Source organism: Candoia aspera, chromosome 8 (genome assembly GCF_035149785.1).
Source record: "Candoia aspera isolate rCanAsp1 chromosome 8, rCanAsp1.hap2, whole genome shotgun sequence".
Classification (NCBI taxonomy): Eukaryota; Metazoa; Chordata; class Lepidosauria; order Squamata; family Boidae; genus Candoia; species Candoia aspera.
In genome coordinates, this window is record NC_086160.1 from 15629077 (window position 1) to 15642865 (window position 13789).

General features: G+C 39.1%; 1 protein-coding gene across 1 annotated transcript in view; it reads right to left on the reverse strand.

Moving 5' to 3' along the window:
* The window catches only part of CORIN (corin, serine peptidase), a 141980-nt gene that overhangs the window by 42117 nt on the left and 86074 nt on the right, over window positions 1–13789 (reverse strand). The window contains exons 8-10 of the mRNA XM_063310346.1: window positions 12359–12469; window positions 11664–11780; window positions 6131–6238 (exon numbers count right to left, since the gene is read on the reverse strand). Of these exons, the coding sequence (XP_063166416.1) occupies window positions 6131–6238; window positions 11664–11780; window positions 12359–12469 (336 nt within the window). The remainder of the gene's footprint in view (window positions 1–6130; window positions 6239–11663; window positions 11781–12358; window positions 12470–13789) is intronic.

The window sequence follows — 13789 nt, forward strand, 5'->3', positions numbered from 1 at the left end:
TGCAGGTCTGCAGGACTTAGAAGCTAGCTGAGGTGACTTGCAAAAGAAGGAAGAAGCCATGGCTACCTCCCAGCCCTCAGCGATGCCTCTGGAGCGCCTATCAGAGACCAACTATTTGAATTGGGCCCTGAAGATGGAAATGTATCTTCGCAGAGAGGATCTTTGGCTGCCAATTGGTGAGCAAACCCCCCAAAATCCCAATGCTGAATGGCTGAGACAGGATGAGCGGGCTAGAGCCACCATTATCTTGGGAGTTGAGGACAATCAGCTAGTCCACGTGCGAGGCATGCAGTCTGCAAAGCAACTTTGGGACGCTTTGAGAGACTTATATGTAAAGGCAACAGCAGGGAGTAAAGTTACTCTGACGAAAAAGCTGTACAGAGCCTACCTTGCAGAAGGAGATAGCTTTCCTGAGCACCTGCATTATATTCAGCAGCTGTTTGTTGAGTTGCAGGAGAGAGGAATGGAATTTACACCTCTCACAAAATCCTATATCCTCCTGTCCTCACTAAATGCAACGTGGGACACGCTGATTTGTACCCTGGAGGCTATGCCTGAAGCAGACCTCACCCCATCGTATGTTACACAGCGCTTACTTGCTGAATGGGAGAAGAGAGAGGAAAGATCCCCCCCCATCTCTTTTGGAAAGCTGCAAGACCAGAAAATGAGGGAAAAGAAGGGAAAGGAACCTGAGGCCACAGCACTAGCCAGCCAGCGATGCTTCACTTGTGGTTCAGCTGGACATTTGCAAAGAGACTGTGCCATGAGACCCAAGAGTAGAAAGACAGAGCAGAAGAACACAAGGGCAACACAGAAGAAGGCTCTTCAGACAACCCAAATTGCACAGGTTGCTGAGAAGGGTAATTCTGATGTATGGGTGTTAGATTCTGGGGCCAGTTGTCATTTATGTAATTGTAAAAGCTCTTTTGTGTCACTGTCTAAAACTGAAAGACAAAGTGTATCTTTGGCTGATGGGTCTGTGACCAAAATTATGGGACAAGGTGACTTGTATTTATCCTGCTTAGGAGAAACTGTAAAAGGTGTGTTGTATGTGCCAAATTTACAATCAAACCTTTTATCTGTGGCACAATTGGCTGCAACAGGGTATATCATAACATTTAAGAAAAATGGTTGTGAGATACGTAAAAATGGGAAATTGTGTGCTACTGGTATGTTAAAAGACTCCTTGTACATTGTGCAAAATGCAAGGAAGCCAAGCTGCAAGGCTGCAGTTGGCAACACACCATATCATGACCAATGTGTACACCTGATGCACAGGAGATTTGGTCATGCTAATATCAAGTATATAGCACAAATGCCACAGCTGTGTGCTGACCTAAAGATAAAACCCTGTGACAAATACTTAGATTGTGTAGTTTGCAAAGAATGCAAAACACTAAAAGCTCCTGTGAGTAAGCACAGTGACAGAGTTACAACTAGACCTTTGGAAATTGTACACTCTGATATTATTGGTCCTTTTGCTCCAAGTCTTGGACAAGCAAGGTATGCAATGACCATCATTGATGATTTCTCAAGATACACATTTATCTACATCTTAAAACATAAAGATGAGGCATTTGAGAAATTTAAAAGTTTTGTGACATGGGCAAATGGAAAATTCCCTAGGCCTGTATCTGCACTCCAATGTGATAGAGGAGGAGAATACCTTTCTCACAAATTCAGAAGGTTCCTAGTGGAAAAAGGGATAGAACAAATTCTTTCTAACCCTTACACCCCTCAGCAAAATGGTGTTGCTGAAAGAAAGGGCAGAACCTTGCAAAATGCGATGGAATGCATGTTAAAAGATTCACGATTATGTTTTAAGTTCTGGGGAGAAGCTTTATCGACTGCTTGTTATGTTCAGAACAGGTTGTATAACTCTATGATTCAGGACACTCCATTCCATTTGTTTTATGGTGTGAAACCAAAGGTAAGCCATCTTAGAGTGTTTGGTAGCACTGCATGGGTTCACATTCCAAAACAGCAGAGAAGGAAAGGAGGCCCCACAACAAAGAAAGCCATCTTTGTTGGCTATGAACAAAGCCAGAGGAGCTACAGGTTCATAATGGGAGAGAAATTAATAATTAGCAAAAGCGCTTCTTTTGCTGAACAAAACTGGGGGAGATTAAATTCTAGCTCTCCAGTTGAACTGACCACCACAAGAGAACAGCAAGGACTTGCTGATGGTGATCTTTTGCCTGATGAGGACATTAAACCAGAAAAGCAAACTGAAGATCTGTCTGATGAGATAGATGCTTCTCAGGAAAGTGATAGGAGTCAAAATTTAAGCCCTGTATTACCTCGCAGATCTCAGAGGAGTAATAAAGGCATTCCTCCATCACGTTTTCAGGCTGAAACAGTAAAGGCTTTTCACATATTCACAGAACCTGAGTCTTTAGAACAAGTGAATGCTTTACCACCTGAGATTGCACAAAATTGGCATTCTGCCATGCAACAGGAATTAGCATCCTTGAAAGAAAATAAAACATGGAAACTGGTAAATCTACCTCCCAATGAACGCTGTCTGGGTTGTAGGTGGGTTTTCAAACTGAAAAGGGATGCTGATGGCAAAATCCAAAAATATAAAGCAAGGTTGGTTGCAAAAGGGTTCACTCAAAGGAAAGATTTAGACTTTGACAAGACTTTTGCACCAGTTACTAAAGGTGAATCAATTAGATTACTGTTAAAAGTTGCTGCACTCAAGGGAATGTCAGTTAACCACTATGACATTCAAACTGCATTTCTCTATGGTGATTTAGACCACAGATTATACATGCAGCAACCCCCTGGCTATGAAAAAGGGGAGAATCTAGTCTGTGAACTGCAGAAGTCAATCTATGGGTTAAAACAAGCTGCTAGATCCTGGAACCAAAAAGTAGATGAAAAACTGCAGAATTTTGGTTTTGAAAAAGGAAAAGCAGATCCCTGTGTATATATGAAGGAGGACAAACAAGGCTGTATGTATCTGTGCATTTATGTTGATGATTTGCTGCTGTTCACATCAACAGAAAAACAAAGGCTTGATTTTGAAGCCTGCATGAAAAGCCATTTCATATTAAAAAGCCTTGGAGTTGTGACCAATTACCTAGGTTTGGAAGTACACAGAAACAAGGATGGTAGCTTTCTGTTAAACCAACGTAGTAAAATTCAAAAGCTCCTAGAAGATTTTAATATGCAAGACTGTAAACCAGTCTCTACTCCGATGATAATAGATTTTCAGAAAGATATAGGAGAAACTCAATTAACTGAGGCAGAGAACTATAGATCTGCAATTGGAAGTTTACTGTACATTGCAAATCATTCTCGCCCAGATATCTCAAATTCTGTGGCCATTTTAAGTAGACAGGTAGAGAAGCCTACATCTACTGGAAAAGCAGCATTGAAGAGGTTAATGAGGTATTTGCAAGGAACAAAGAATTATTGCCTGATGCTAAATGCCTCTGGAACTGAGAAATTGCAGGCTTTTGCCGATTCTGATTGGGGAGCAGATGTCAGTGACAGAAAATCCACTTCTGGGATTTTAATTCAATTTGCTGGATCTAGCTTAGGCTGGCATTCTAGAAAACAAACACTTGTTGCTCTTTCCACTGCAGAAGCAGAGTTTTATTCTCTAACACAAACCTGTAATGAGGTTACATGGTTTAAACATTTGTTAAAAGACATAGGCATGGAAGTGAACCAGCCTATAACTGTTTATGAGGATAATCAAGCTTGCATTGCTATGGCAAAATCTGAAGCCTGCAGAAGTAGAACAAAACATATCGATATTAGATATCAATATATCAAAGATATGATAAGCAAAGGAGAAATAATGTTAAAATATTGTGAATCAAAAGACATGATTGCTGATATTTTAACCAAACCTCTTCCTGTACCAAGACACAAAGAGTTGTCAGAGAAGATTGGTTTGCATCTTAATCTGTAGTGTAAAAAGGGGAGTGTTAAGGTTTCCCTACTAACAGATTAAGCTACTTTTATACCTAATCATTTGGCTGGGTGAAAAGGTTGCAAGTGATTGTCTCCTCTCACGTGCTTCATGCAAAATAGCCTGGGGGGAGGACCTGCCTGGACTTGTCTTCTCACTTCCTTCTTTTTTTTTCTCTCTGCCGGCATGTAGCAAGCCAGGTAGCTCTCAATGAGAGCTAAGTCCTTTAAATGTTTTGCTTTTGTTTTTGCTTTCTGTAAATAAATTATTTTTATAGAAATGCTTGGTGTGTGACTTTGTTGACCTCTCCTGGGCTAAAGGCTTTCCCAGCATCTGCAACAACATATGCAAGTGGGTTTGCTAAGGTAATAAGATTTTTTTTTTAAAAAATATTTTTTGGCCCCAGACATTTACCCAAGACAAGTTTAAGACAAGTTTATAGTTAAAATCAAATTCACATGTTCTTTCTATTCTTCACCTAGAGAAAATAACAGCTGGAGCTGGAGATACATTCTACTTGATTGTGGAAACTTTTTTTCATTGTCACCTTCTCATTTTAGGGACAGAAAAAAAAGAAATAGAAAACTGCACCAACTGCCTCCTCTCCATTCAGCCTTGACCACTTGATAAATAAACACATCCTAGTTATGAAAGAGCACTTGCTTTTCTATCTCTTAGAGTTCTCTGAGTGCCTCTGCATTCAACAAATTGGATCTCTGTCTATGCCAAGCGTCTTTCAGAAAATTTCCAGCTGAGTTTTAAGGCAGGAAAAAGACCCTTCTCCACTCCAGTGTGCACACTCAAAGAGATTCCTCCAGCCATCTCTTCCTTGCCCTACCTAGTCCTTGTCACGTTTCAATGTCGGTAAAATATGTCCTAGGAGCACCCATTTTGTTTGCCACCACACAAAGTTTCAAATAGGAACATAGATTTCTTCCTTTTATGGCTCAGATCATGAGTTTAGTATTGTCTGTATCAACACTGCCAACCAACGTGCCCTGTAAATGCATGGACCAAGTTCCAGAATTTGCAGCAATAGTCCTCCTGGCTTGGGAATTCTGGGAGTGGCCCACACATCTGGAGGATGCCCAAGTCAGGGAAAACTGATTTATATTGACTACCAAGAAGCATTTCACACATAAGTCTTCCTCAGAGACTTACAAAGATGCCAAACCTGCCTAGAAATTATTTTCTCTCTTTGAGCAATGAATTTTCCTCCACTCCACACCATATAAGAACCACTACCAGGGAAACTACAGAGTAGGAAAAATGGGGATGGATCTAAACCTCCTGTGTATTAACTTCACTTTCTTGCTTGAACCACGTGCATTTAAATTAAAAAGAGTGCAGATTCACAGAACAGCTTTGACATCTGAGTGTTCATTCCTTCACAACGTATTTTGAAAAACTGTGAAACAAGGAAAGCCCAGTTGGGAGAAGAAAGGACAGGAAGCACGTGAGAACAAAAACTTGGAAAAGATGGACAGAAACAACATATCTTTTTAGTTGTGGTAATGTATGACTCTGTGCTTTTTGTCTGATCAAATCAAAACACTTCCATTAGTGTGATATACGACAGTTAATCCTCAAAAATAACTAAACACACAGATTTCTTTTGAATTGCACTACTGTCAGTAACAGAGACACAGAAGCTGTTAAAGACATTGTTTATTGGACTTGCCTTTCGTTAGGAATTTGGGGGGTTGGTTCTTTTTGACTGGCTGACATCTGGACTGGAACAGATGTGCATGGATTTGCTTACAGTTAAGAGCTGAGATATGGAATAATGAGTTTTAGATTTGTTAACGGATGTGACCGTTTTAGGGCTCCGTTTGGACTTTTTGCTGACACCTGGATTGGAAAAGAAATAGTTTATTGGACTTGCCTATAGTTAAGAGTTGAGTTATGGGGTGAAGGGTTTTGTATCTGTTAACTAAGAAGAGGTGAAAAGATAGTGAAATGTTTATACTTGTTGTGACGAGGGTGGGAAGTCGCTTTCTTGGTTTTTTTCTTTTCTTTTCTCTATTTTTTCTTTCTTTTTTCTTTCTTGCCCCTGTTATTCCCTCCGTCTTTCTTTTTCATTTGTATTCTCTTTTATTATGGTAGTTAAAACTTTTAATAAAAATATGATTTAAAAAAAGAAACATAGAAGCTACTGAAAGTGTACAGAAGAGGCAACGATTCAAAAAGCAATATGCTACTCACTGCAATTTGCTTGTCTGTTACTCATGTCACAGAGAGGAGAATGGCCACAGGAATCAGGACAGGAAGTTGAATTACATCTCTGATCTCCTTCATCACATAGTGTTTGATCTAGAACAACACAACCACAAAATCTTACCTTCATTGGCGAATTATACAATAAGAATGCAATAGTCATCTAGCTTCCGAATTCTGTTCACTTGTCACAATCCAGAGTTTTCAGGAAGGAGAAACATACATTTATCACCTGAGCACTGCGTGGTGTGGAGAAAGACTATGCCTGTTCTCATTTCCTGGCTATGATTGCTTCTAATCAGAGATAATAGTTGCAAACAGAAAGCATCACATATACTAGGCTCTCCTTTTTCCTCCTTCTGTAAACTTTATTACTCTCCTGCAGATAACTACATCCCTAGTAGATATATTCTTCCTCCTTCTTAGGAAGTATTGAAGGAGGAAAAGGAATGTGGGCAACAACAGTAATTTTGTAGGAACCCCAACAATACAATGTGATAATGACGACTATCAATATATATCATCCTTTCCAAAAACAGGATTCTTGCCTTTCATTTTAAATAAATTCACAGATCATTATTATGCTGATAGTAATTAAAATGTATTACTGAAGGCCACTGCCAGTTGCAACAGGTTTCCGGAATGTACCTGAATAGGAGCTACCAAAAGAAACTGATAAGAAATGGTAAAAAAATCTTGCAATACTATAGTCCTTCAAATTCTAATGCATGTATTTATTATTAGAGTAGAAACACAGGATTATGCTAGTTTTCTACCCAGCTTGTAACCTAGGCATCTCTTTGGCTTGAAGGAAGATGATTGCTTCTCCAAAGCTGGTGTTTTGATGGGATTTCAGTAAGCATGCTATGCTAAGGTATCCTAACCAACTGCAGTACAACATTCTACATCTTCCATGGAACCCATTAATCTTTGGCCCAATGCATGTGTCAAAGCATACATTTGACTAGCATTTGCTACTTCGGATGGAATTTGTCTCTGGGCAAAGGGATTTGAAGGACTTCCATTGTAATGGACAGAATATAGTCAGATTTCAATTTGTTAGATGTCTAACTTCACCAAATAAGGATCCATTAAACTGGATCATCCTCCAAGGCTCTTTTTAAATTGATCTGGGCAGTTGAGACCTAGAACTAGCAATTTTGTCATATTTATGGGACTAAGGGATAGTAAATTGAGCTGGGCAGCTGAAATGTTTGCCCCTAAATGTCAAGTCTCAGAGATCCTTTGGTGGTGGTGGGGGAAATGTCTCAAACATCAATCAATAAAAGGCTCCTCTTTTTTATATATATATAAAACTCAAAACTTTTATTCCCACCACAACTATATTATACTTTGTCCACAAGATATGTTTATTCAAACATGGGTGTATTCTTATACATTTCACTTGTTCAAATGTGTGCCCACAAGTAAAACTTAGCACTTCTATGTCAGCTTGGCTTTGGGCTGAAAATTATTGGTTGAGTCTTTTATGCTATGAGAATTCTTCAACACTGATAAATTTAATGCATGAAAACTAGAAAGAATTTTTTGGAAAAGAAAACAGCATACAGTATTTATCATCTCAGGAGGTACCATAGCAATAATACCAATGAGACACCTTTCAAAGATCAGACTGCAAGAAAATGTATGTTTTGTAGTCTTTCAAAAAAAAGTGTGAACAATGAAAGCAAAATAAGTGCTCTAGAAATGTTATACAATGAAAAATATCCCTGAAAGGCAGTTGTTGTTTCTGCCATCCCACCCACACACACACACCTCCAAGAATTCACAACAAAATGACTATTGCAATGCGCTCTACATGAGGCTACCCTTGAAAAGTATCCGGAAGCTTCAGCTGGTCCAGAATGCAGCGGCGCAGGATTGGCCCCCTGGCCTTCAGGAGGAGTCTGAAGACCTGGTTCTGCCACCTCGCTTGGGGCAGAGAGGGGAATAGATCTACATGGGGATGGCTGCTATAGACCACTCCTCCCACACTTGGACTGTTTTAGATTCTTTCACCACTTGGACTTTTTTATTTTTTATTCTTATTTATATTATTTATTATTGTAATTTTATACTGTGGATTTTATTATTGTTGTTTTAATTGATTATTGTAAACCGCCCAGAGTCCCCTGATGGGAGGAGATGGGCGGGGACAAATTAGATAAATAAATAAAATAAATAAAAATAATCTCCTCTCCTCAATCAGCCTATCAAGATTGCTGTTTTTCTGCTTCCAATAATAGTGGAGAAAGTGATTTGGAGAAGATCTGGAGAAAGATTTTGGGAGAAGAGAGTTTTTCACACTGTAACAAGTTCCCTGTATTGATTGATTGATTGATTCATTCATTCATTCATTCAATTTATATAGCCGCACATCTCAGACCAGTGACTCTGGGTGGCTAACAATAATAAAAAACAGTCAAAAAATTAAAACAATACAAAAAATTAAATATAAATACAGCCAAGAGATACTGAAATCCATCGGTGTCAGCACAACCATGAAACGGGGCCCATCTCACACTTGGGGCCCCAGGCCCGGGCACAAAGCCAGGTCTTCAAGGCCTTCTGAAAAGCCAAAAGGGGCAGGGCCATCCTAATCTCAGGAGGGAGGATGTTCCAGATCAATTAAATTTTATTTTTAATTAATTAACTAAAATGCACATCTTAATCCACAGCTATGGAACTGTTTCAGCTGTCTTTCATCTGGGCATGCTTTTGAATATGGATTTAGAGAAACCTGTCAAAGCAATCTGTTTGCATAGTTCTACTTGCAAGGGGAAACTTCGCATATAATCATCAACCCATGTCCTACGGGGGGTTGTTTCTAGCATGGATTTCTGCTAATCACCACACAGCTTAAGTAAAATTCTGATAAACACATGTCTTTGGAAGGCTTCAGGGATGAAATATGGCAGTTCTGTTACCTACCCCCTAAGCGCCTCAGAACCATATGAAAAAATGTTTTTCATTTGTAAATCACACCTGTGACATGCCCCAACTACTACCTTATGGTTCCTACTCATGATTTCAGACATGCTTTCTTTCCCACTATTTCTGAAGCTATTTCATCTATTTAGCTCAGTGTTCTTCAAACTTGGCAACTTTAAGATAAGTTATCTTATCTACCCCTTTTAATCTTCCCCACTAACTGATCATACACAAATGCAAAAATGCAGTGCAAAGCTGCTTCTCTTATTTATCTTTTCTTCTAGAAATCCCATATTACATAGTATGTAGAGATATATTTGTCTGAAGAATAAACTGCAATAGATTATGTTCTCTCACAACCGATTTCATGATACAATCCACACTGCATTAAGATGTGTGTGGATGTCCCTGTGTATTTAAAACATCTTCAAAAAAAAGTAGGTAGTTGAGAAAGAATTTGAACTCAACACTAGCTATTGCACTACACTTGCATGAGTTGAAAAGAAAAAAAATATTCCTAAGGAAGGGCTATATAGTTCGGCACATGTTTATAATAAAATAGAACTATTGATTTAATACATCTTTGAATATAATTCCTATTTTAGGATTGAACTGGCATCTTTCTCATCTCAAGCTAACTCACATTAATACAGTTGTAATCCAAGATCTGATTGGATCAGAAGTCTCACTGTGTTAAAACAGCTTACTCCCATGTGTTTAGGATTGCAGTGTAGAAGACAAAAAAGTGTGCTCCCACTGTGGAAGTGATACAAGATTTAGGACGGAATTGATCATTGCTTAAAGAATTGCTAAAGAATTAAATTATTATTATTACCTTTTTTGTATTTTTTAGGTATTTTAACTTTTAAGTACTTTAACTTTTGTTAAACTTGCTTTGTCTATTTTTTATTTCCTTTTATCAGTATATAAACATACACACACACACACACACTAAGTAACAATACATTGGAGATCTTAATATTACATAATTAGTCCAAGACTGAAACTATTGTTTATTTATTCATTTATTTATTTATTAAATTTCTCTGCCGCCCATCTCGTACACAACTTTGAGCAGCTTACAAAGAATAAAAATAATATAAAAACATATAAATACAATATAAATATAAAATTCAAAATTGGAAATAAGATCTTATCCTGGCACCCTCACGGGGCCAACCACCCCCATGAATAGCTGTCACCCCTCCCATGCCAGGCCAGGTGGCATAACCATGTTTTTACTCCCTTTCAAAAGGCTAGGAGAGTGGGAGCCTGTCTTACCCCCAGGGGTAGCTTGTTCCAGAGGGCAGGTGCCACAGCGGAGAAGGCCCTCCTCCTGGACCCTGCCAATCAGCAATCCCTCATGGACAGGGTCTGTAACATGCCTTCTCTGCTTGAGCGGGTGGGACGGGTCGATGTAGAGGGGATCAGGTGGTTCCTCAGGTAACCTGGACCCATTCCATGTAGGGCTTTATAGGTGAAACCAACACCTTGAATTGGACCCGGAAGCAGACTGGCACCCAATGCAGCTTGCGCAGCAACGGTGTTTTATATGCCCTTCTAGGGGCTCCCAAGACTGCTCACACAGCCTCATTTTGCACCAGCTGTAGCTTCTGGATACTTTTCAAGGGTAGCTCCGTGTAGAGTGCATTGCAGTAGTCTATGCGGGAGATGACCAGGGCATGAGTGACTGTTTGGAGGGACTCCCAGTCCAGGAAAGGGCGTAGCTGGTGCACAACACGAAGTTTTGCAAAGGCTCCCCTGGCCACAACTGCCACCTGCTCTTCAAGCAGGAGTCGTGAGTCCAGGAAAACCCCCAGGTTCCACACCGGGTCTGTCTGGGGCAGTGCAACCCCCTCCAGAGCCAAAGATGGCAAATTCCCGGGTACTCAGGAGCCCCCAACCCACAGCCACTCCGTTGTACCAGGGTTCAGCTGAAGCCTGTTGTTCCTCATCCAGACACCTACAGCCTCCAGGCACCAACTAATACTTTGATGTGAATTGCAGTGGTTCTTTCTTTTTTATCTTATATTCAACTTTGGATGGAAAGTCAAATAATCTTATATTTGTAATACTGACATCCCAAATGGCAATTGATACTGATGGAATGTTTACTTTCCTCTTTTTATTTTCAATACTTTGTAAGCTTCTTAAATAATAAAATGTTAATAACTTCTAATCATATTATATAAACATCAATGCATTGAAATCTGTATTGAAATAATACAATGAATCATGATTTACAACATTACAACAAAAGGAAAAAATGGGTGGGGAGGAAAGGGGCAAGACAGATTTTCTCTTAAAAATCCCATCCGTGCGTCTATAGACAAGAAGGGACAAATCAAAACAATGATGGTGGCTGCTGTGCAGAATTATTGTAAGACTCCAAACTCTTGAGAAGTTCTCACAATGGATTGTGTTCTGAGCTACGAAATGCATGAACACTGGGGTATTTCTCAAATGGACAGCCTGAGCTACCATCCTCAAAAGAATCCATAGAACAAAAGAAATACTCATTTTCCAAAGGAAAATCTTAGATCTTTTCTCCAGCAACCTAAGTAGGGAATGACATATGGTATGCCCTTACTTCCATTGCAGTTCTCTTCATCACTTCCATCCTTGCAGTCATTGTCTCCATCGCACTGGAAAGCACTAGGAACACACTGTCCATTTTTGCATTCCACCAGTCCCTGGCTGTGGCATGCTGGAAACAAGAAGGGGTTCTGGTCATTTTACAGAGTCTCCTTTTTTTATAAATTACAGTGAGTCACTTAATACATATTTGGATATCACAGAAAGCCTACAAATACAACATAGGATAAAAATAGGATACTTCCATTACACTGTTAAAATAATGAGGAGATAAGCAAAGAGCTGGTTTGGTGTGGTGATTAAGCACTAGGCCAGAAGCCAGGAGACTGTGAGTTCTAGTCCCGCCTCAGGCACAAAACCAACTGGGTGGCCTTGAGCCAGTCACTCTCTCTCAGCCCTTGGAAGAAGGCAATGGCCAACCACTTCCAAAATCTTGCCAAGAAAACTGCAGGGACATGCAGTTGGTTTTGTGCCTGAGGGGTTGGAAGGAATCCTACACAGTAATTTCATACTAATAAAATAATTTAGCAAAATAGCACTTTAAATATAAAGTTTATATTGAAATGGACACTTGAATTGGATTATGCTGAATACGATACTTCAAATAAGATTCACAAGGAAGTCTACCAGATATGAAGATACCGCGCTTAAAAAGACTGCGGTCAAAGGGTGTATTATCAGATCACTTACAACAGTTGACTTCATCTGATTTGTCTAGGCAGTCAGGATCACCATCACAGACCCAATCCATCGTTATGCATCTCCCATCTCCACACCAATGCTGAGTAACTGGGTTACAATCTTTAATAGATAATATTGATAAAAAGAAAGTTAATTCATTACTGAGTTTATAACTGGCTAGCAGGCTATTGACTTAACTCAAGAAATTCTCTTCCTTTTTTGTCAATGTTGATGTCAGTGTAATAATTAAAAACATGCTGTGGCAACTTTGATCAGAATTCAAAGGCCTATTTTAGCTTCATCTGATAGGATTTTTTGTTTATATTCCAGACCCAACAGAATACTTGTACTTGTTCTTTCTCCTTTACAAGTAACAGCAGCTTGAATCAAAATTGCACCAGGAAACAGCACATCGAATTATAGGTAAGCATTATCTTTTCATGGCACCAACCTGAGCCAAATTGGTTGGATCTCCAAACATAACAGAAAGAAAAAGGATTTGGGAGATCCAGTTTGAGTACTGTACCCATAATCCTGATAGGGGCTCCATTAAGCTTCTCACTGTAGATTATCTTGAGACATAGGATAGGAAGAATTCCAACAGTTTTCCTTATCACTGCATTTTCCATGTTAGGAAGAGTTACCTCTATCCTGCAAAATGTTTATGGTACGAAGTCTAACAGGATAAAAGGTGGCTGTATCTTTATCTCTTCAGGAAACAATCTACATTATTAAATAGTGAAAGCAGGAAAAGCTCTTGATCCTCATGGGTATCCTACTCAGCTTTGTGAGACAGATATTGACTTTTTTGTTCCTCCATTGCTGGAGGTTTATAATGTGGATATTTTGAATAAAGTTTTTCCAATTTCCTTTAATGAGGCGAATATAAATGATTTTCAATGCTGGTAAATGTTCTACTGACTGTGCATTTCCAGGCTGAAGGCTGATGCCAAAATGCAGGCAGTGACCCTGGAATGTAGATTACAAACGATATTACCTTTGCTTATCCATCCTGCTCAGTCCGATTCCATACAAGGGCCACAAGCCTTACATGATATTAAATTACTAATTGAGATAACCATTCAGAAAACTAAAATCAGCAATGGTAACCTTGTTGGTTGTCATAAAGACCCTTGATTTGATCCAATGGAAAATTATGGAACAAATTCTAGCCAAATAAGGATTTGTTTTAATTAACTGGACTAAAATATGGAATCCTTCAGACAGGGTTATTACACATGGGATTATAACCTATCAAGATACTTTGTGGAAGTCATCAATCCTTTACCTCCCCTTCTGTCTAATTTGATATGGCCTGTCAACAAGCAACTGAAGGACATTCTAAATATATAAATGGCCTGAGACTGATTATTATTATTTAATGCAGGTGATATGTTTCATTGATAATTATGAATGTCCTGGACCAACCTTTATTGATAT